We start from the raw sequence: 22,863 nt of genomic DNA, 5'->3' as shown, positions 1-22,863 counted from the left end.
GCGTGTATGAGCTATGGACCTGAGGATTACTTGTATTTATGGATGCCTCTCTCCTTGTTAGTGAAAATCATTGTCTTGTTAAAGGAAAGTCTAAACAGGAACAGAAAATGTGACTGCTATATTGAGCTAAAATACTCCTTGTACTATAGGGAGGAGTACTATGCCACCTGTAGAGGAACCTTCAAACACCTCAAACGGTATAACTATCCATCACCCTACATATTGATGGCTCTTCCATGATTACCAAGCCACTCATATTGTTTGTGATATTTTTGTTTTACTTTTCTATTTACAGATGTGGACTCGGCTGGAGAAGGCACATCACAAGGTACCACAAGAATAAAATATTTTAAAATATCAAGACATCTTTGAACAACAGACTAGCAAATGGTTATCTCTGTAACAGTGTTTGACAAGCTTTTTGATGTCTTTCATCTGTGTGGATGGCTTTTATGTTTTATTTCTAGTAAAATAGGTGTGTCCAAAGTTTTAACTGGTACTGCAGATATATCATGACAATTCACTGATATGCCAGCTGAACAAATGGTCAATGTAACTTTAAACTTCCTCAGTCATTTTAGGACTGAGCTATGGACCTGAGGATTACTTGTATTTATGGGTGCCTCTCTCCTTGTTAGTGAAAATCATTGTCGTGTTAAAGGAAAGTCTAAACAGGAACAGAAAATGTGACTGCTATATTAAGCTAAAATACTCATTGTACTACAGGGAGGAGTACTATGCCACCTGTAGAGGAACCTCCAAACACCTCAAACGGTATAACTATCCATCACCCTACATATTGATGGCTCTTCCATAATTACCAAGCCACTCGTGTTGTTTGTGATATTTTTGTTTTACTTATCTATTTATAGATGTGGACTCGGCTGGAGAAGGCACATCACAAGGTACCACAAGAATAAAATATTTTAAAATATCAAGACATCTTTGAACAACAGACTAGCAAATGGTTATCTCTGTAACAGTGTTTGACAGGATTTTTGATGTCTTTCATCTTTGTAGATGGCTTTTATGTTTTATTTCTAGTAAAATGCTTTCTAGTTTTGGGAAATGCAGTTAAGATTACTTTGAAAAGACACAATGCTTATTCAAATTCAGAATGAATAAACAGGTGTGTCCAAAGTTTTAACTGGTACTGCAGATATATCATGACAATTCACTGATATGCCAGCTGAACAAATGGTCAATGTAACTTTAAACTTCCTCAGTCATTTTAGGACTGAGCTATGGACCTGAGGATTACTTGTATTTATGGGTGCCTCTCTCCTTGTTAGTGAAAATTATTTTCGTGTTAAAGGAAAGTCTAAACAGGAACAGAAAATGTGACTGCTATATTGAGCTAAAATACTCCTTGTACTATAGGGAGGAGTACTATGCCACCTGTAGAGGAACCTCCAAACACCTCAAACGGTATAACTATCCACCACCCTGCATATTGATGGCTCTTCCATGATTACCAAGCCACTCATGTTGTTTGTGATATTTTTGTTTTACTTTTCTATTTACAGATGTGGACTCGGCTGGAGAAGGCACATCACGAGGTACCACAAGAATAAAATATTTTAAAATATCAAGACACCTTTGAACAGATTCTTTGAACAACAGACTAGCAAATGGTTATCTCTGTAACAGTGTTTGAAAAGATCTGATATGAAAGTTTGGTCAATATGACATGCCAGAATTTTACAAACATTGCATAGTTCATGACTAATATCCAGTATGACCTTAAAGTTGGCATGAGGAATTTTCTTCTCAGGTTCAACATTAGAATACTTTTCTTATTTTGGTTCTTATTTCAGTTTTGGGATTTGAAAGCCACAGAGACGTTATCTTTTAAGAAAATCCGTATCAGCTGTTCTTGTCCTTCTTCGCTCCTGGATTGGCTGGAGCGTTCTTTAGGTGCCTTCCCAGGTTTGACAAAAGTCCAGCTGGGATAACCTCATTTACTCGGGGCCTTCTTGATGTCATGTTCTTGTGCTTCCCTGGCCGCTGTGTCTTTGCTCTATTTTGTAATATCTTGATGACGCCCAAGTTGTGCTCCAGTGGATGGTGAGAGTAAAGCCTTAAATACTGATCTGTCTGCATAGGTTTACAGTACACATCGACTTGAAAGTTGGCTCACTTAAAGCTCCAGTAAACTCAGCTTAAATACTAATATTGCATATTAATACTTACCATTAATCATCTTCAAAAGCCTGATTAACAGTTCAAATGTTCATAACTATTCGAAAACAAAGATGGGAAACTGCTTATCTTGCTTTTTAAACCATATATGAAAACTACATTGGCATGTTAGATCACCTTTTGATTGAAATCTTTTTATTTTTATTTTAAGAGACAATATGAGAGTTTATTGTCAGTGTTGGTGATTCTGTAAATGTGTACATCTTTAAACTAATATTTTTTTGCACGAGTTATTTCTGACTCAAATGTTTTTTAATCTCCCATGTTTCACGGTTTTTATCAAATGAGAAAGAGGTTTCATGTGAGTCATCTTGTTTTGCTGAGTATGACATCAGAGTAGACTGTCCTACATTGTCTTCGGAACAGATTGTTTTGACTTTCAGAGGAATGGAAACAAATGTGTGCCTTACATCACTGGATCTTGAATGAGTCCTCAAAGTATCCTGGATATCTTTAGAGTTTTCATTAATGCTGGTTGTATCTGATCACCCAGAACTTGTCATAATGCCAGGTCTGAACTGGGCTACTGTTACAGTACAAAATCACATGAGAATAAGAGTGGTGGAAATGAGGAATAATTTGCTTGACAAACTAAGTGAAAAGATCAGAGGACAAAGCTGAAGTAATGGGTTGAACCTGGATTCTGCATGATTGGAAGTAGAGGACAATAAAGGAGGACATGATGAAACTGGATGGGAACTAATGTCACTTTGTAATTGGGTGTCCCGTGGCATTCACATAGAAGTTCTATCTTTAATAGTTTTCTTTGAGTTAATGTTTTTGCGGGAAAGAACGAGCTAGATCTTCTAATCAGAATATAGCTTTTAAGACACTGTATTTATCTAACATGGCAAAAAGCCAAACCCCCGTGTAAATCTAAAGCCCCACAGCTATTTAAACCAAGTTAAAAAATGCTGTGGTTAATGCCTGGACTTCTTTTTGATATGTGTACCATGAAATGGATTTGATGTTTACATCCATATTGTTCTTGAAGAGTAACTTTATAATAACTTAATAATTAACAAATCAAAAGTAAGCTGATCTTATTTTCTCTCCCCCTTGTAGCATTCCCTGGAAATGGCGCAGAAGGGGAAAATCCTCGAAGGAGACAAAAATGTCCATGGTCTCCCAAAGAGATTGCAGCAGTCATGAGACATTTCCGTGAGCACATTGCAAATGGGAAACTAGCCACTGTGACAGAAATCAAACAGTGTAAAAATGCTGAACGTCCTGTATTAGACAGTCGCTCTGTTCAAAATGTGAGAGACTTCGTCAGGAACCGCGGCATAACTCTAAAAAAAAGGAACAGCCGCTAAACGATTAATCAAGTTACAAAAATATATACACAGATGTTTGACATATATGTCATGTTTGCAAAAAGCACGTGTTCTTGTTGAAATAAACTTGAGTATTCACCATCAGATTGGCTATTATTTATATATATATATATATATATATATATAATTTTTTTTTGTCTCTAAAGACCGTACTTAAAGGGAACATGATATGTGAAAAGCACCTTTTCTGTGCTTGAGCATGTATCTTATTACCAATTCAAGAACTCTGAAGATACACAACCCTGGAACCTTTTCTTTTGGAACTGAATATTTGTCTTTCAGTGAGGCTTTCTTATACTGAGGGGAAAAGTTCCTAAAAGCAAATTCTCATCAGCAGTTGTATAACTCAAATTAAGGAAGATATGTGCTTAATGTAAATGCATAATATACCAACTAGGAAATCTAACCTTTAATTGCTAGCCTTTAACAGAGAAGACCTGTAAATTCATGGTTGAAAAGTTACCTTTGGAACTCTTATCCCTGTATTGCTTTGACTTGAGCATTAGACATTTCATAAAGACTATAGGGAATTCACATTATAAATATGTGATGGCTCCAGTACAAATCTAAGAATAAGGTTTGTCTTTGCAAATTGCATTGAGCTAGTTCTCAAATTCAGGTCTTTGTGTTTTGTGATGTTCGATTTTTGTCATAAGACCACGTTTTGTTAACTATTAATTTTAATATGCAGTAGTAGTGTTTGAGTTTAGCCATGTCCCACTTATTCATTTTTGGCCCTATAATATACTTTGGTGACAGGTATGTGTGTTGTATAGCCAGTGTCCTTACAAATCCTGTTGGGTGTTAAAATGTCTAATATTTTCATAGGCGGGGCTTCTCACCTAATTATCTATGTCCTGATAAGGTTGCAAAAAAACAGGTTCTTATATCTCTAGTTGTGTTGCGTGTATAGGAACTTTGAAGTGAGATCTGTGCTCTGTGGCTCAAAACAGATTTTTTGACGTATTCAGCATCTCTCAGGGGCAAGCGGAAAGTGGTGTCCCCATAGTCCACCACCTGGGCTGGTTTGGAAAAAGTGTCCTTGCAATACATAGAAACCCGTATAGGTGTGTGTGTGTGTGTGTGTGTGTGTGTGTGTATGTGTGTGTGTGTGTGTGTGTGTATGCCTTAGATCTCAAATAATACATTACCCATACTTAAAAAAAACTTTAAAAAAACATCTGAATTTCATTTAGAACTGAGATTCTAAGTTTTCTTTTTTTTTTGAGATTTGTTTTTCTTTACCTCTCGGCTGTTGTGTTCCAAACAAACGATGTTTTCTACATGGCCAAATTGTGTGCTAACTACCTCACACCGCTGTGTCTGGGGTCCGAAAAAAAAAGTTAAAACGATATACCTTGCGGCAGTTGTGCTGAGGAAAATACTGCGTGCCTGATGGGGTGTTTTTATATAGGTGGATTTGGTTTCAGTTGGCCTCTGAGATGCAGATATAAAGAGCAGGTCGTAAAGAAAAAGGTGGAAAAACTATGGTGGTTCGGTTAGTCAGTAGGAGGTGTAATTGCTGCATAAAGGAGCAGTTTGTAAAGAAAAAAGGTGGAAACTATGAAACTACAGTTGGGATGTGTGTGCTGAGAAGCTCTTGATAAGGAAGCCGCTTTTATTGTTTTATGACTTGTTTTGCTGACTGTTGGGGCAAAAAAAAAAAAGCCTACTACTCATGAAATAGTGGTGGAGTGTGTGGTAGGGGTGAGAGATGGGTTTAAGATGATGGGATTACGTCTGGTATCGGCTTTGAGCCCCGATGGGATCCCAATACCTGGGATGAACCATCCAAACTTACACACAGTGCACAAGAGAGGTGAAGAAGAGCATGCAGACAGGGTGGAGTGGGCGGAGACAAGTGTCAGGGGTCATTTGTAACAGACGAATAGCAGCAACACAGGAGGCAGATCTAAAGATGCAAAGATGTTCAATGGTAGTGACCAGGAAGGAAATAAGTATTAAGAAATGAACAGCTTATGGGCTATTTCGGAATTTGTGTTCAAGAAACAAATATTGGCAAAGTGTGCTTCTTTTTTCTATTAGCACTTAACACACTGAACACCTTGATTAATCGCATGAGGCTGACCTTTATTCTAAAATGCAGTTAAATACAAATTGTAGCCCCATCCTTGCCTCCATGCATAAAAAGATAACTAAATTATATTTACAATGAACACTTACTAACATGCATGCAGTATAGAGTTCATCTGAGATAGACGGAATGAGATAACTGCAGAAGACTAATGGGACAGAATATACAAATCTGTTGTGGTGGGCGTGTTTTTTGGCGCAGCGGCAGGGGAGGCCAACACAGTAATCGCCATCAGTAATCACACCTCACCTGCATAAAAGGAATCAACTGGGTCCTGAGGTTGTTCTTGGTGTGTGTGGCTGACAGCCGAAAAGCTGCAGCTGAGTGTAAAAACGTGTATGTGGTCGGGTCTGCCGTGTATCTTCTACATCTGTCATTTCTCAGAAAACACTGATATATAGGCCTATACACTCAATGCCCATTCAGTTAGGTACCTCTGTTCATACCTAATCAGCCAATCACGTGATGCCAACTTAACACACTTAGGCAGGTAGACATGGCAGCACAGTCAGTTTGACATTCAAACCGAGCATCAGAATGTGGAAGAAAGCTGATTTAAGGGACTCGCACCAAGAAGGTTCTGAGTTTGGCTGGGGCCTTTCTGTGTGGATTTTATATGTTCTCTCCGTATCTGCGTGGGTTCTCATGGAGTACTCTGGTTTCTGGCAGTCTGTACACGGTGTACCCTGCTTCTCGCCCTATGCCAGCTGAGATGACGTTCCAGCCCTTCTGCGACCCTGAATTGGATAAGTGTGAGAGAATGGATGGATGATGACTGTGGCATGGCTGCTGATGCCAGACATGCTGGCCAGAGTATTTCATAGACTGCTGATCAGATTACAGCCATTTCCAGAGTTTAAAGAGAATGAATGAAGCCAGCAGGAACTCAAATAACCACCCGTTACAAGGCCTCCACAGTCACCAGATCAGAGCACCTTTGGGATATGGTGGAATTGCACATTCACATCATGGACATGCAGGTTAAAAATCTGTGTGATGCCTTTATTTGAATATGGACCAATATCGTTGAGTAATGTTTTCAGCACCTTGTTGAATCTATGCCACAAAGAATTGAGGCACCTCTAAAGGCAAAATTGGGTCCACGGTACAAGGAAGGTGTAATAAAGTATCTTGTGAGCGTATAGCCCACATATTGCATGTATAACAGAGGTCATTAAAGATATGAATAAGTCTCTTTAATTTGTTAAATGCCAGTTAAAAAAAGAAGTGCGGTGTAACAAAACATGATGGTTTGATACTCTTTATTCACTGTAGGCTGTGTTTAAAGTGGTGTGAAAATTTTTTAAATAAATTAGATTTTCAGTCATTCACTTTCATGTGAAGAAATCTTGCCTGATGCCCATAACTTTACATAACTGGGTATGGTATATTTATGAGTGCCATGTATTTTTTTTTTTTTACCATCATTATTGTTAGAAAAGCAAAGTTGCTTCAAAAGTGAGAATAAAACAGAAAAATAGAAAGATTATGATAAAAAAAATGTCTCAAATAATAATACAAATTCAGAGGCTTGGTGTAGATTTGAAAATGAAATGAAAAGCATTTATTTCAGAGGGCAAGACATATGTTTCACATTTTTTGATGTGTGGCTTCACCTTTTATCATATTTGCACTTTACTTTATTTTTAGCCTTTTCATCTAAAGTGTTATGTAATATGGGCCTTTGTGCTGTTAGTATCTTGGGTATGAAACATGTGCAAACACATGTAATTAGCATTTATAAGCCCAAAACAGAGTTTGTACAGTTTTAATTCTACAATTACACTTTAATACAGTCTGAAGTCTCTTGGGCTTTCTCATAATTTAATTAAGTAATCTTCAAAAATAGTTCTCCAGGGCTCTTGAAGAACATTTAAAACCTTTGGATTGTGGCTGCTTTTTGTTCTGTTCTCTGTCAAGATTGTCTCACACTACTTCAGTGTTGAGGTCTGGCTCTGGGGAGGCCAGTCACTGACTGATAGTGCTCCATTGTGTGTTTTTCCATACAGGTTAATGCACTGGCAGTGTGTTTGGGATTATTGTCATGCTTAAAAATGAAGCTGTTTCTTGTCAGGTGCCTTCCAGATTGTATTGTACGGCTTATGAAAATATGATTGTGCATTTCGATGTTCATAATTCCTTCAAGATTGATAAGATCCTCAACACCACTGGCTAAAATACAGCCCCGAGACATTGCAGAGCCTACGCTATTTTTTAAGGATGTACCGTAGACACTCACTGTTGTACCTCTCTCCTGACTTCCTCTGTACATATTGACAACAATTTGAACTATAAATTTCACATTTGGATTCATCACTCCACAAGACCTGTTGGCACTGATTTTCATTCCAGTTCTTGTGTAGTTTAGCATATGTTTTCTCCCTGTTTCCCTTCCTTGAGAATGCCTCTTGACAGCCACCCTGAGACCACTGAGACCATTCCTGGTGAGGATTCGGTGAACAGTAGATTGAAAAGCTGAAGGTTCAGATGGATCTCCAAAGGCAGGACTTTGCTGGATTCGCCCTCCCATTTCTTAAGTACATGACTTTCAGATACTGTAGATAGTGCCACTTGAAAGTTTCCTTGAAACATTATATAGACACACCGCACAATATGCTGACATACAGTGTGCCAGGTGACTAATAGCTCTTTGGGAATCACGTTGTTAGTGCAAAAATACAATTTTATGTCTATCAGACTGTTTTTGACATTTTTGTAGATTCAAACTAAAGAAATGGAAACAGTTTATGTGCTCTGTGACAGGCTGCTAGTAACAAAGTGCCTAAAGATATTATTTTAAATTGATTCTTTGCCAAGTTGTCTGTTATGTGTAGACATAACATTGGCTTCCTTGAGTTAGGTGTCTTTTTATGCTTCAGTGATTTGTAGTTTGTGTGTTAAGTGGCTTAACAAACAAAACCAGAAAGCCAGCATAATGATTGCTCAAGATCACTTAATGAAATTGCCAAAAAGTCTCGCTTCTTGGAAGCAAAATATAAAGAAATTAGAGCTGGATCAAGATTATAACTGGATAACATTATCTGACATTTTCTATATCTGTCTATATCTGATGACATTATGTATATGTCACGTACTTCTGACAGTATCATATAAGATTAAAAAAAACAAAACACTTTATTTTTATATTTTTAATATTTATACTATTTGTAATCATTTATGCAATCACTTATTACAGCCTTGAGTTTATTATTACAGTTCTTTATGTGAAGAGCATAAACGCACTATAGGAGAAACAGTGCGTCTATCCTCTTAAATACATCTGTTGTTAAACATTTTTTTTTACTATGTAAATGTTTCAAACGTACCTTAACAACAATGTCCAGACAGTCAGACATAATGACGTCAGTCCTGTCTGGCTCGCGCTAAGGGTGGGGGGGTGTTGGAGTCGCGCGGGTACACGAGAGAGGAAGGAGGAAAAAAAAGTCAACCATCATCAACTCGCTGGCGGAGCGGGGTCACGAACTATGACCTTTAACAGAAGAAAACCAAAACAAATATTTTATAAAATAGCAGAGAGTACTAAATCTGTGACCGCCAGTTCCCGGAGGTAAGTCTGAGTCCTGGACTGAAAACAGTAGAAAGCTGGGAGACATACAGGACCATAAAAGAGAGTAGCTAATTTCCCGACTAGCTAGCAAGCTAGCCGATGCGGAGCTCCCTTCCTGGCCGTCTCCGGCAGCTCGGAGTGCGTGCATGGACCGTGAAACATCGGTCTCAGTCTGCTTAGGATGACATGTTTTGGTGACAGCTAAATTAATTGTTAAATACGATGACACAGCTGTCGACTTGAACCAATCCCTGCGTGCTAGGATGACAGCCACAGTGGGGCACACAGCTGCAGTCGGCTCTCACTGCAGCCTACTAGCTGAAGGGGCTAATGCTGGAAAGCTGTAGCTGCAGCAGATGAACTCGACCCTTTTACCTTTGCCATCCCGGGGACGGGAGTGGATTGAAAGTACTACGATCATACCTTTTATTCATCACAGCTGCCTTTTTTTTATATTCGCCACCAGAATTTCAACATTCATCTGTTCGGTGTCTGAAAACAAAATTGCTCGAACATATTTATCATAAGGATTTGTCTTCGATGTTACTGGCTGATTGCCAGATTCTCCATTTTGTTATGTGTTGTGATACGTTCGAGAAAAGAGGTCATGATGGACGTACTGTTAGACCAATCAGTAAACAATATGAAGCTACATCAGATTCCTGTATGGTTACTGCAGCCACATAAATCATTTCCCCCCAAAGGCTGTCAGATTGTATTATAAACAATACAAGACCATATAAACAGATGACGGAAATCTTTCAAATGCCAGTAGATTAGAAAGAATTAAACTAACGAAAGGTGGATTTAGACACTTCCCCCAAAAATAAAGATGCTGCAAGGTGGTGATCACAGCTTTAAAAAAATCATTCTAATTTCTAGATCTTCTAGTGCAGCTTGACTTTTTCTTTCTTTCTTTTTCTTTTTTTTTTTAAACATACTAGCAGTTATGTTACACTGACAGCGAATCTAGGGTTGTTCAAAGTGGAAAAATGTCATCATAGCCCTCAGTCACTTTATGAACAGTGTGTGTTTCAACATTTTGTGAGATTCAATTCATCTTGTATTTATTGTTACCTTCTGGCAGAAGTTTAAAGGATTTAAAAATTAATTTGTGCTCTGTTCCGTTAATGCTAGAAATATTAGTCTGTAGTGTGGAGTCATTGGGTTAGTGCAACATTAACAATTAATGTTGATGTGATGCTGAATTGTGACTTATTGTGCTTTGTATGTTTGTGGTGGTCACAATAGCTATGCTGTGAACTGGGACTTGGAGTCCAGAACAAATTTCCTCTTCAGTGACAATAACATATAAAGTAAAGTAAATTAGAAATTTTAAAAATATTAAAAGCAGTGGGAGTTAGTTTTGACACCTTCATATTTACTATGTTTTTTAAGTCTTGACAGCATTTCATATTTGTCCATTCGGAGGACAGATGTACAAAGTAAGAAATGATTGGTGCCTCTGTCGATGTCAGTGTGGTATTACTATCTCCAAAAAGTGTTTCACCCACTGAAATTACTCTGGCACTGGACTGATGCAACTCAAGATTCATAGGTAGAAATTATTACATTAACCAATATAGGTGCAGCAGTATAGGATGATTGACCATATCTGTGATAACATATAATATCTAACACTAACGCAGTGATGGTTCCAAACCCTCTTCAGTTAGCTTCACTTTGAATGTGATTTTGGTTTTCAAAAGAAACAAAATAGACATTTAACAAAGGTAAAGGTGAGTTTAACTGATAGCTTAAATTGTCTTAGCAAGTTGTGTTGTGGTCTATAATAACATGTCAGCTATATTACCAAATTAAGTGAAATCCTCCTGCTGTGGTGGCTTACTCTCTGTGTGAGAATATGCAGAAGTGCTAAAGTATGGCTCTAAAGTCAGCGTAAAGTCACATGTAGAGGAACACACCAAGCTGTCGATCTTTGAACCATTGTATTGGACAGTTGCTCAGGTCTTATTAAGGATGGGGGAAAAGATTTATATAGAATTGTGTATTGTATTGTGTTATTTTGCAGTGCAATCTTATATCAATACAGGGACACTAAATATGAACATAGTATTAAACAAATTAAAATACACTGTTAATACTATGAGCTATAGTGGGGGCTCATCTCATGCACCACCATCCCAAGATAACATTTCCTGAGCAAACATTTATTTGACTAAAAAAAACATCCAACACCGGACAGACTAACCTTGAAAAAGGTGCTTCCTAGTTCAGAGCAAGCCAAAGGCTCAGTCACACAAGTAAAAATAGGACAAGAATATCCTTGCAACTACAAAAAAAAATTAAAAATGTATATACATATATAATTATTTCCACATTCTGCAACCGATTGCAACTTGTGACTAAATGGTTGTCCAGACGTTTAGGGTTATTGCTCGTTTACAAGCACTTTTAATCGCACGTTGCTTGGATGGCTTGCCTGATCAGAGATAACCTTTCTGCAAACTGTAATAGTCTGGACTTGGGCTGACTGTAATCACTCTGAAAAAGATTCTTGAAGGTTTGCAAGTAATTGCTGTCTAATTTTAAACGCAAACAGAATGCCAGCATGTTGCCATCAGTCTGAATGGGTCTGTCATTTTGCACAACTCAAAGGGACTTGACTCATCTGGCTGCCAGCTGATTGTATTCTGGTTATTTATGTAGGCTGCAGGCTCCATGTAATGGCAACATTTATGCAGGTTTTAGGGACAGTGTTGGTATGCTTGACAATCTCATTTTGCAGCAAAAAAAATAACAGAAGTGAGATAACTTTATCTTATTGGATAAAACAAATACAGACAAAGTTTAACTTGAGGACATAATTTGCAATTTTAAAAATGTCACAATATACATTGTTGCAATACTCTCCATATGTTAAAAATCGCAATAAATTCTTCTTGTGATTGAAGTGAAATGTTTTGTTGAAGTTACCTAAAAAAATAAGAATATTACTTTTAATAACTGTGTGATGTGATGATACGGCAGTCTATAGCTTAATATATAGGTAACAGGGCAGTAAACAGAAACTGTTTTGTCAATTTTATTTTAGTTTGAAGACTGATTGCATTTGTTATTATATAATATAAAAAGAGAGAAGCTTGTCTTTTGTTTCATTTTTAATGATTTTAAAAGTTGGGTTGCAAAGGCATTGCTGCAGCACAGATTTAGTATTTTAAAGTGGCGTAATATTTTAATGTTTATGCCACCCATTCATAAGAACACATGAGGGAGACACTGGTGTGCTTCAGTAGCCAAATCGCACCATACAAAATCATCCAATGTCTTGCTGCATCTTCTGTGACCATTATGTGAGTCAGTAATGCAGCCTGCTCTTCTGGGGTAGATGGTATTTTTATTAGTTATTTAATTATTTTCTTTGACATCCTTCCAAACAGACGTCACTAATGACTTTACTTCATCATGACGTCCAACCTGAATCTGCTTTCCCAGCAGAAAGTGGATTCTGAGCATGAGGCAGAGGTGAGTGGTCTGAAGTTGTTACTTCATCTAACCAATATGATTTTTTTTTTCTTTTTTGATGGTTTTACTCACTTTGGTTGTGTGGTTACCTTTAAGATATAATTCACCTTTTGCTGTCTTCTTTCACTTACAATAAAAGTGTATAACATTTTGTAGCAAAACATTTCAACGCTGCATATTCAAATGAAATGTATTTGTGTTGCAGACTTATTAATTAAGATTATTTTTATACATTTAACCAATTAGGTGTCATCCTCTCCATCAGACTCGGTGATGAGTGAGTCTCCGCAGCGCTTTCAGGTCATCTCGACTGAGCCCTCTACACCACAGCGAATTCAGGTAACATCTTAAACTTGAATGTGTTACAACCTGTTGACATTGTCCCCTTTCGCAGGGGCGCTGAACATGTTGGTGTTAAAATATTTTTCTTGGATCTTCCACACTTTCCCTGTTGTTCTGTCTTCCTCTTTCATCTCTTATCCCCCCCAGATTGTAACCGACCAGCAGACCGGTCAGAAGATCCAGATAGTGACAGCAATGAACCCATCCAGTGCCCCCAAGCAACAGTTCATTCTGACTACAGCTGACAGCTCAGGGGCAGGAAAGGTCATCCTGGCCTCACCAGACAGTCACAACGCCAAACAGCTCATCTTCACTGCTGCAGACAGCCTCATGCCAGGAAGAATACAGGTACATTTCCCTCTTAATACTGCCACATGGGGCATATGTGACAACACTACTGGAAATAACTTGTTCTTATTTTAATGCTTTTTTTCTAGATTGTTACAGATCCAGTGTCAATGGAACGGTTGTTGGGACAGTCAGGAGATTTGAGCCGACCACAGCCGGTGGAGTACTGTGTGGTGTGCGGAGACAAGGCTTCAGGTACTTCAGCCACTTAACATCAGTATACTTCGGATCTTTTCTATATACTTTGGCAAAGTCCAGCTGTGTGTTCAGCTTCATATTGTCAGTAGACTCAACCACGGGTACAAAATAAGACCTTTTTTGTCCGTGTACAGGACGTCACTATGGAGCCGTCAGTTGCGAAGGATGTAAGGGCTTTTTTAAGCGGAGTGTGAGGAAGAATCTGACTTACAGCTGCCGCAGTAAGCAGGACTGCGTCATCAACAAACACCACCGCAATCGCTGCCAATTCTGTCGGTTGAGAAAATGCCTTAAGATGGGGATGAAGACTGAGTGTGAGTGTGCATCCAATTCCAGGACACAGTGCAAAAAATACACCCAGAAACAAGTCAAGTATTGTCCCTGAGAAAATAGTTTCAGTTTCCTTGAGAAATAAGTGAGATATGGCCTGAAAAAGTCTTCTATCTTTTTCCTGACCTGACATGTATAAAATACAGACTGGTGTGACACTGGATACTGCTGCAGGAGGTTGTTTAGGAAACATTGTCCCTACAGCTACTCAGCAAGGGTTATTTTTAGTAAAAATATAGGTTCAGCTCTTTCTTTACCATCAACATTTGTCAGGAAGTCCAACTGAGAACTATTCTGATTAGTTAAAGCAGAAGTACCTCATATCTGCAGTATTCTGAGAGACACTGAATATCATTAGCATGGTTCTCAGTGCATGCTTGTAGAAATGCACAATGTTCTTTGCTTTTACTTGTAAGCATGAGGAAAATATTAACACATTCTGACTCCTGTAAATATTCAGCTGTCCAGAGTGAGAGGAAACCCATCGACATTGTGCCCAGAGAGAGGCATGCCAACTGTGCTGCCTCCACCCAAAAGATCTACATTCGTAAGGACCTAAACAGTCCACTCATCGCCACACCTACATTTATCTCCGATACAGAGACAGATGGATCCAGGTCAGACCTGCAGACAAACATTGGGTCTGAGCTGTTAAATTTGCACCTTCTTTAAGTTTCCAACGATTATGTAAAGTTGTTTTGATGGTTCTTTGTACCACATGTAGGTCCAGCTTGCTGGACCAGGGGATGCTGGTTAACATCCAGCAGCCAGTGATCCAGAGTGATGGAACTTTGGTGCTGGCAACTGATTCAAAGGTACATCTAATTATTAAAGAGACTGTGTAACAGTAAACAAAACATCTGCCTTTTGTAAGTCGTGTAAAGAGGTTGGAGCATAAAATCTGTGCTAGGCTGTAATGTATGTACAGTGGATGCTGGTTATGTTGCCTATATGATGGGATATAATCTGCATTGTGTCACTTGTCTTTAGATGGATTGTGGGCAGGGAGACTTGGGGACGCTAGCCAACGTTGTGACATCACTGGCCAACTTAAGTGACTCCCTAAAAGAAAACCTAAACAATGGTGATACCTCAGACAGCCAACATGAAGGGCAGTCTGCCAGCGAGATAACACGGTCAGTCAGCAACACCCAGAGAGGAGTCTTGCCTTTGCTTGTTCAGATTTGGGTTCAGGTGGCTTATCGTTAGTGTTCTCTTAAAATTTACTTTGTTTGTCTGTGCAGAAGTAAACCAGTTCTCTATTTGCATTTGTTTAATACCGCATTGGTAATTTTGTGAGGTATGCATTGTGGGTTCTAATATCTGCATTATTTTTAACACTGATAAAACCTTTGTTGTAGACTGTAGATAAGATCTCATTGATGACTTTGCATTGTTGTTGGTCTTATTTGAATGAACATAGTAACTGGATAATTGTGTGTAAAAAAATAGTGTTAAAAACAGCATTTAGGTAATAAAAGTGGTGCTAAGGAGTTAACGCATGTATGTGTGCAATAAGAACACATTTATACTTTTGTGACTTATATTTTTCTTGTTAATGAAATTAATGAAAGGTCATTTTATGTGTGCTTGTGTGTTGCACACAGTGCCTTTGACACCCTGGCCAAAGTCTTCAACCCACCTGAAGTTGGGGTCGAAGACAATCTGGCTGATAAGTCACATTGTGTCAGTGGAACAACGATCCAGCTGATTGGTCGAGACCAGGAGACCCCTATTATAGAGGTGGAAGGACCACTGCTCACAGACAGCCATGTCAGCTTTAAGGTGAGTAAAGTTCACATGTAATGGGAAGAACAATATGTACAATTTTTGGAGATGATTGACAGCTGAGGGATACCGATTGACATCCACAGAAGTGGTACTTGGAGGTTATTCACCAGAATACAAGACCATTCATCTGTCTATGCAGTTTTAAATTACCGAAGTATGGATGTGTGGTCAATAATAAACTGCAAAACCCTGTTAAGTGGTTTGTTATCACCTGCAGTTGAAACACTTATTTTAAGTTTCTTTTTAGTTGGTGTTTATATGATTTTTGTCCTTGCAAAGATACTGGCAGGAAACACGAGGAACAGTGAAAAATATGACATGTAACAAGCAGATCCCCTGCTGGACATTTTGTGCAATGTGCATTAACTGGAGCGACTCATTTAACACTTACTTTGTGTTTCCTTTGTGTTACCATTCTCCTGTCAGCAGTAAGGTTTTTGTACTTGATGTCCTTTTCAGCTGTGTTGTGTTTGTATCTTTCCTCTAGCTGACCATGCCCAGCCCCATGCCCGAGTATCTGAATGTACACTACATCTGTGAATCTGCATCTAGACTTCTCTTCCTCTCCATGCACTGGGCACGCTCAATCCCAGCCTTCTCAGCTCTCGGGTGAGAGAGTTTTCACACTTAAATTAAACCACTGCAAGCTGTTGTCTTTGCAAACACTACCAGATGATTGTTGCTATATTATAATATTTTCCCTCTCTTCTCAGTCAGGAGGCAAACACCAGTTTGGTGCGAGCCTGTTGGAACGAGCTGTTCACTCTGGGTCTTGCTCAGTGCGCTCATGTGATGAACCTGTCGACCATCCTTGCAGCCATCATCAACCACCTTCAAAGCAGCATCCAGGATGGTATGGACCACAGACCTCGCCATCTTTCACAGTAGGACACACACGCATATAAACAGGAGTAAAGAAATGTGAATTTTCTTTTTTTTTCCTTTCTTTTTTGTTATTAACAAACATAGGCCTTAAGCATAGAAGACAACTTTATTACTTACATGTGATGAAATCAGAACAGGCTCATATTGTTGCTGTTTTTATTTAGATTGTAACAAAACTGAAATGTAATTGCATAAATAAAAATCCCCCCTGCTAGTACCATTTTGGCTTAATGAAGCCAACTACATTGCAAACAAGTGACGACACTTGCCACTAACACTGACTAAGAATTGCGTCGTTTTTCAGTGACGACATGCTTTTTGTTGTTTCTCTAAGTAACTTTTCTCGGACCATTAAGATGGAAAAGAATTAAAGAAAATAAGAGACTTAAACCATGAATATTTATACAAAATGGAAACGTTCTTCTGTCTCAGACAAACTGTCAGGGGAAAGGGTGAAACAAGTGATGGAGCATATCTGGAAGTTCCAGGAGTTCTGTAACAGCATGACAAGGCTGGAGACCGACAGCTATGAATACGCCTACCTGAAGGCTATAGTGTTGTTCAGCCCAGGTGAGTCTGATTTTCTGTGTCAGAAATAATAATGGACAGTCTAGCTGTTATCAGTCAAATGATTTTGGAGAACAACTGTTGTGTGTTTGACTCATCAGATCACCCAGGTGTGGACAGCAGTGGGCAGATTGAGAAGTTCCAGGAGAAAGCTCTGATGGAGCTACAGGACTATGTGCAGAAAACATATCCAGATGACACCTACAGGTACATTCATACCTCCTGTCCTACTCTCACTCACATTCAAAGCAAAGTGACAAAAAGTGTTATACAAAGTGATACCCTAACTTAATACCCAGCACTAAGATGGAAAAATAACTGATACTATGCCACTCTTATTTTATTGGCGTAAGTTAATTGTGAGTTTGGTTGAGTCTTTTTTGTTTTTTGCAACTTCTCTCCACCATATACCTGTTTCATTCTGTGGGACACGTCACTGTCTGCCAGGCTTGAAGCTTTTATTTTCACCGTGGCTGTGACAGTAAAACATCTCAGACTCTGCAGAAGGGAGCTGTATTAAGACTGTTAAACATCCAATCTGACTGCATCTGACGTTTGCATTCTTTTCTCTGCAGAGTAAAAACAGGTCATGTCTATAGGGTGCAGGTCTGCAGTGCATGTCTGAAAAAAGCTTTTGGCTGATGTTGTCTGACTGCTGTTCAGCTGTCATTTAATCTGACTGTTAACATTTTATTTGATGTCCAGTGCCGGTAAATTTTTGTATCCCAAATTTGTATCCTAGTTACAACCATCAGCCACCAGATGGAGCATCATTGTACAAAAATGCCATATCAAAAGGATGAGATTGTGGATACAAGCAGCAGAAATTAGCTTTCTTTGAAAGGTGACTGACCTCTCCTTAAAGAAAGGGTTGTTCTCAGCTAGCTGAGGTTGGTTGCTTCTTGGATGAGGTGTTCTGAGCATGTCCTCACGGGAGGACAGGGATATTCTCTTGGCATTACCCAGAAAGAGCTGGAGGAGGTGGCAGGGGAGAGAGTCTAGACTTCTCTGCCTCTCTTTCCTCAAGATTTTTATGATAGCTGTGTGAAGCACCACACCTTTAGACAGTGTTTACTATAATAATCAGTTTGAATCTAAATAAGTCGTACCCAAGCTGTATGATGCAGTGAATTTTAAGCGACAAGCCAATGATTTGATTAGCAGCATATTATGGTGAGCAGAGGAATATGGGTTGTTGGTTTCATTCAGCTGTACAGGATACAAGTGCCTATATCGTGAATTGGTATGTGAGGAATGCTCTTACCATCTTATTGCAGATAACAAAGTGAAAACAGCGATAATAGTTGTGTTGGGGTGGGATGGGCAGCAGAGGACCATCGGTGTACCACTATCCACCCTTCATAATGTACAATGTGGATTCCAAAGACAAAAAAGTCTGTAACACCCAGGGAGAAACGAGCACACACCCCAGGAGTTTATTTGTCATTTCTAGCTTGAAGAGATGTTTTTTAATTAGTTTTTTAATGAACACACACACACACACTCATTTGAAAGTGTGTAGACGTCCAGACATGTACTTTCAATTATATATGTAAATGCAACATTATATTATATTATAGCAAGGCAGATTCATTGTATCATGACTCTTATAATAAGGATCACATTAATTTAATGCATCACTGGGGAAATAATCTAAAAATTGGCCTTGATTGGTTCACTTTGACCAAGGTCCACTGACGTCATCGTCCATTGGCACAAACCTGAACTCCTGTGTCCTTTTCTTTTCTGTGGAGGTCTGGCAGAATACCTTTATTCCATTTCAGGTAAAACCGTGTTTGCATGCAGTGATGTGTTGTATAAATTACATCTTTATTCCATTCCTCAGGCTGACACGTATTCTGACTCGTCTGCCTGCACTGCGCCTCATGAACTCAAGCATCACAGAGGAGCTCTTCTTCACTGGCTTAATAGGAAATGTTTCTATTGACAGCATAATTCCTTACATCCTCAAGATGGAGACGGCTGAGTATAACAGCCAGGACTCTGACTCTACAGAATGACACGCCATCACTCCAAGCACCCTAACTCTCAGAGTTTGAAGTATTTAGTGAGTCTCCTCTTCAGGTACACACTTTCTCTTGTAAGGATTGTATTTTTGAACTGCAGTACTAAATCCTGCAGCAAGCCCTTGTGTTCAAGGATGCATAGTGCAAAGTCATTCAGGTAGATTGAGATGGAATGGCACTGGACAGTCTGGATGGCTGGGGATGTTTCCTGAAGCTGATGCAGTCAGTCCTGTTGAACTAAGTAACAGAATCTTCTGCATCTACAGCTGTGCTCTTTAATGTCTTTATAGCACTTGACCTTACCCTTTCAAATTGCGTTACATTTGTCTAGGTTTGCATAACTTACAGAAAGTCCAGAATCTAAAAGTAACATTAAAAGAAATCCTGCATGTGAAAAAGATCTTTAAAAACCTCTTTAGAGCGGAGGACATCTGATTTCTTTAAAGCTGGGAAGTTTTTTTGAACATCAGTGCAGTAAAATTGGCATGTTTCTGATACAGGCCATTAAAAAGAATTGAGTTTTCAATATGTATGGAAAAGAGCTTTTCTTGTTAATTTTGACACAACTGAAATTAAAATGGAGTTGTTCAATTAGTTAAATCTGAATTATAGTTAGAGAAACTCAGTCAGGTATATAAAGGTATAAACTCTCAGTTATGTTCTCCATTAGTAAGTATTCATAGCATGTCATAGTATTGATCAAGCTCATAGCGCATAATCAGCTCAGTGCACCACCTCTCTTTTAGTTTTGCTTTTACAATAACAAAAGTTTCATAAGTCAAGTTAGCCATTTAAATTTAGGAGCGTATGTTGTTTCTTATACTGAACGATAGGGCTGCCACGATTAGTCGACTAGTCACGATTACGTCAACTATCAAAATCGTCGACGACTAATTTAATAGTCGAGGCATCGTTTGAAGCTTTGTAAGATCACAAAAGACGCAGGAATAAGTAGTAGAATTGAAGAGTGTAATAACAGACTAAAACAGAAGATGGCAGCACTGCATGTACAAGGATGCCAGCTGCTGTTAAACCCCGAAGAAGAAGTAGCAGTGTCCCAGAATTCATAGCGCGGCCCTGTTCAGTTTCCAACAATGGTGGCAGCTAGTTAGTTTTAATATTACTCTTATTATTCTTTCTGGGTCACAAAGTAAACGTTTAAGATATTCTCAGGCGAGAATGTAGCTGTGTAAACCTCAAATATCTGTTCAGTTTATCAAGACATATTTTCAAAAGCGCTCCAATGTTTTCGGAGACATCTGTTACCCACTAGCTCGATAGCTAGCCGGGGTTCAAGGCTCACTAGAGCCCGTGAGAACACCGGACTCCCGGCAAATCGTTTTCAAACCCACCGTGGACTTTCGCTACTCAGGTTAAACATGATATATGAGTCACTTAGATAACTTAAAATTTTAATTGTTTGGCTTTTTTTTTTTTAGTATTTTATTTGTTCCTGAGTAAATCGGTTTGGCTGAGATTAAAGTTATAGTTTTTACACAGCTGAATAAACATCAAGCAGACAACTGATTATTAGAAGTGTGAGATGCTCGAGAATATACTCCGGTGTCCTGTTATATTTTAGATAGCAAGGAGCAGACGGCTGAGTTTATTAAACTTCACCGAAACAATCTGCAAACTTCATTAAAATTTTATAAATTTTAATCTTGTCTTTATTTTTAGTTAGCACATACCTTAAACACTTAAAGCTGTAAGCTAATGATAGTTATATAAGAGCAGATGCCTGCTGGTGCAATAAGCTGTACGTTTTATGTCCAATGGATGCATGATCTGATTAGTTGACTAATCGCAAAAATAATCGGTGACTAGTCGACTATCAAAATAATCGTTTGTGGCAGCCCTACTGGACGACATCTCAGAGGTTTTTTATGTGCTTGTGTTTCTATGTGGTACAATTATTTTTAGGTTATTATGAGTATGTTCCTCATGTAATCCGTGCAATCGCCTCATCAATTTTCCCTTTTATGACAATCAATTACATATTGTTTCCTTCTGTCCTGTCAGTGTCATAACCATTCTTCTCTATCTTCATTTTTTACAGTATTTATCATCAGCTAAATATTTCTTTTAAGGAATTAGATTACCTTAAATGTTTGGGTTTAAAAATCTGACTTATGTGTAGCTATGCTACTGTTTTTTATTTTTGCATTTATATTCTTGTGCACATCAATCAGCTTTTGTGGTGTTTCATTGCACTCATGCTGACTAAAACTTTGTGTTTTGTATGTTTTCCAAAAACTTTAACTTGTTGTAAACAAATTTGCTCGTTGCATACTAAGTGTACTTATAGTACTTTTGGGCAGGTTTCCCTGATTTAAAAGAAAAAAATGGAGAAAAAAAAAAGATTTTCTGGGAAGCCAGTCCCGAGTGCATTGATGTCTTGGAGACGACATAGGAGATATGCATTGGCTTACCTTCTTATATTATGGTTCTGAATAGGCATCCACAGCAACATGAATGATAATGGGTGTATAAATAGGTCAGCTATGATTATGTCTCTGTGAAGTACATGTCAGATGTAATATTTGGGTTTAAAACCCATATGGACTGTTCGTAAAGGCACTGGTGAGAAAAGACCTTCGTACATGTAATTTCATTAAAATGAGTGCATGTTGTTTTGAAGCAGGGTTTTTTTAATCTTGTCGCTGTCTGCCCTAAAAAGGAGCATTGTTATAATTTTTCTAGAGCATTGCAATGCATGCAAAAGTTGCTTAAGCGCATTTTATTAAATGCTGTATCGAAAGTGTGGATTTAAATGTTGTGGCTTTAAAATATTTACCATGAGCAGCTCCCACATTACAGGATATTAGAGTTTTTCCAGAGTATCTTATGGTTAAATTTTTTATACTGTGTAAAAGTACTGTTTTTTTCCTTATGTAAAATGTCTGTGTTCAAACATTGAGATTGAGAAAATCAGAAAATCATTCATGTTTTGCTCGAGTTGGTCACAACCCTACCTTTCTACCTCACACTGATAAAGATATAAAAGAAATGTGTTAATGACTGAGTCCCGCATCAGAATTCCATTCTCTGAGGCCAGCTTCTCTGAAGCTACGCATTTTAAACAAAATAAACAGTTATTCATGAAATAAAACACGACTGAAGTTATTTGTGATGAAGATGGTTGATAGAACTGGAAAAGTTGAAGTCTGTATGAACATATACCAGTTTTTTGTCAGTTCCGTTGAATAGAAGTTAGGCTTTAGTAACAATATAGGCAGGAACCATAGCATTCTCCTTATTACTTAGATCACTTTTAAATACAGATGTTTCCCCATACAAATAAAGCCATCAAATAACAAGTGAAAAAAGCATTAATAATGCAGAAACTTACTTAAAAATACATGAATATTTTATTCTACAGTTTACTGAACAACAGCAAACTCAACTCCGAAAAGACACAAAAAACAGAAATTCTGTTTCCAAAAAAAGAGAAAAGCTATAAAGTATTTATCTGAATTGAAGATTATCTTTTATTATCTTTTAAACTGTATATATTTCTCCCGTTTTTAACAACTGCACAGAGACACCTTTTTCATAGCTTCCATGATTATTGCAAAACTTTATACACAAAATATTTAAGCTGCATTCACAGAACCACGCAGTGTTGTCAAATCAGCACACAATCAGGCGAAATTACTCCACTAAGCTCATATTGCTCACTGCTTC

The 22,863-nt window shown here is 38.2% G+C and overlaps 2 protein-coding genes across 5 annotated transcripts; both read left to right on the top strand.

Moving 5' to 3' along the window:
• Positions 1-7: 7 nt before the first annotated feature.
• LOC146494567 (uncharacterized) lies at positions 8-4,663 on the top strand. Of its 2 annotated transcripts, XM_085145418.1 has the most exons (7): positions 8-197; positions 296-328; positions 727-774; positions 873-905; positions 1,381-1,428; positions 1,527-1,559; positions 3,268-4,663. In XM_085145418.1, the coding sequence occupies exons 1-7, from the start codon at positions 161-163 to the stop codon at positions 3,516-3,518; spliced, it is 483 nt and encodes a 160-aa protein (XP_085001544.1). In that variant the 5' UTR covers positions 8-160; the 3' UTR covers positions 3,519-4,663. The 2 variants fall into 2 exon arrangements, with proteins under 2 accessions (XP_085001544.1, XP_085001545.1); XM_085145419.1 differs by lacking the exons at positions 1,381-1,428; positions 1,527-1,559.
• A 4,370-nt stretch (positions 4,664-9,033) lies between these two features.
• nr2c2 (nuclear receptor subfamily 2, group C, member 2) lies at positions 9,034-22,288 on the top strand. Of its 3 annotated transcripts, XM_085145413.1 has the most exons (15): positions 9,035-9,202; positions 12,604-12,688; positions 12,935-13,027; positions 13,178-13,378; positions 13,468-13,573; positions 13,711-13,890; positions 14,367-14,523; positions 14,631-14,721; positions 14,897-15,042; positions 15,514-15,691; positions 16,185-16,306; positions 16,411-16,550; positions 17,015-17,152; positions 17,251-17,356; positions 18,996-22,288. In XM_085145413.1, exons 2-15 carry the CDS (start codon positions 12,629-12,631, stop codon positions 19,168-19,170), a joined length of 1,893 nt encoding a protein of 630 aa, XP_085001539.1. In that variant the 5' UTR covers positions 9,035-9,202; positions 12,604-12,628; the 3' UTR covers positions 19,171-22,288. The 3 variants fall into 3 exon arrangements, 2 of the variants coding, with proteins under 2 accessions (XP_085001539.1, XP_085001540.1); XR_014871459.1 differs by lacking the exon at positions 18,996-22,288 and having other exon boundaries at positions 9,034-9,202; positions 16,411-16,581; XM_085145414.1 differs by having other exon boundaries at positions 9,035-12,688; positions 12,954-13,027.
• The last annotated feature ends 575 nt before the right edge of the window (positions 22,289-22,863 follow it).

Source organism: Neolamprologus multifasciatus, chromosome 20, assembly GCF_963576455.1.
Source record: "Neolamprologus multifasciatus chromosome 20, fNeoMul1.2, whole genome shotgun sequence".
Taxonomy (NCBI): Eukaryota; Metazoa; Chordata; class Actinopteri; order Cichliformes; family Cichlidae; genus Neolamprologus; species Neolamprologus multifasciatus.
The sequence above is the reverse complement of the archived record's forward strand: the minus strand, read 5'-3'. Positions and strand labels throughout refer to the sequence as shown.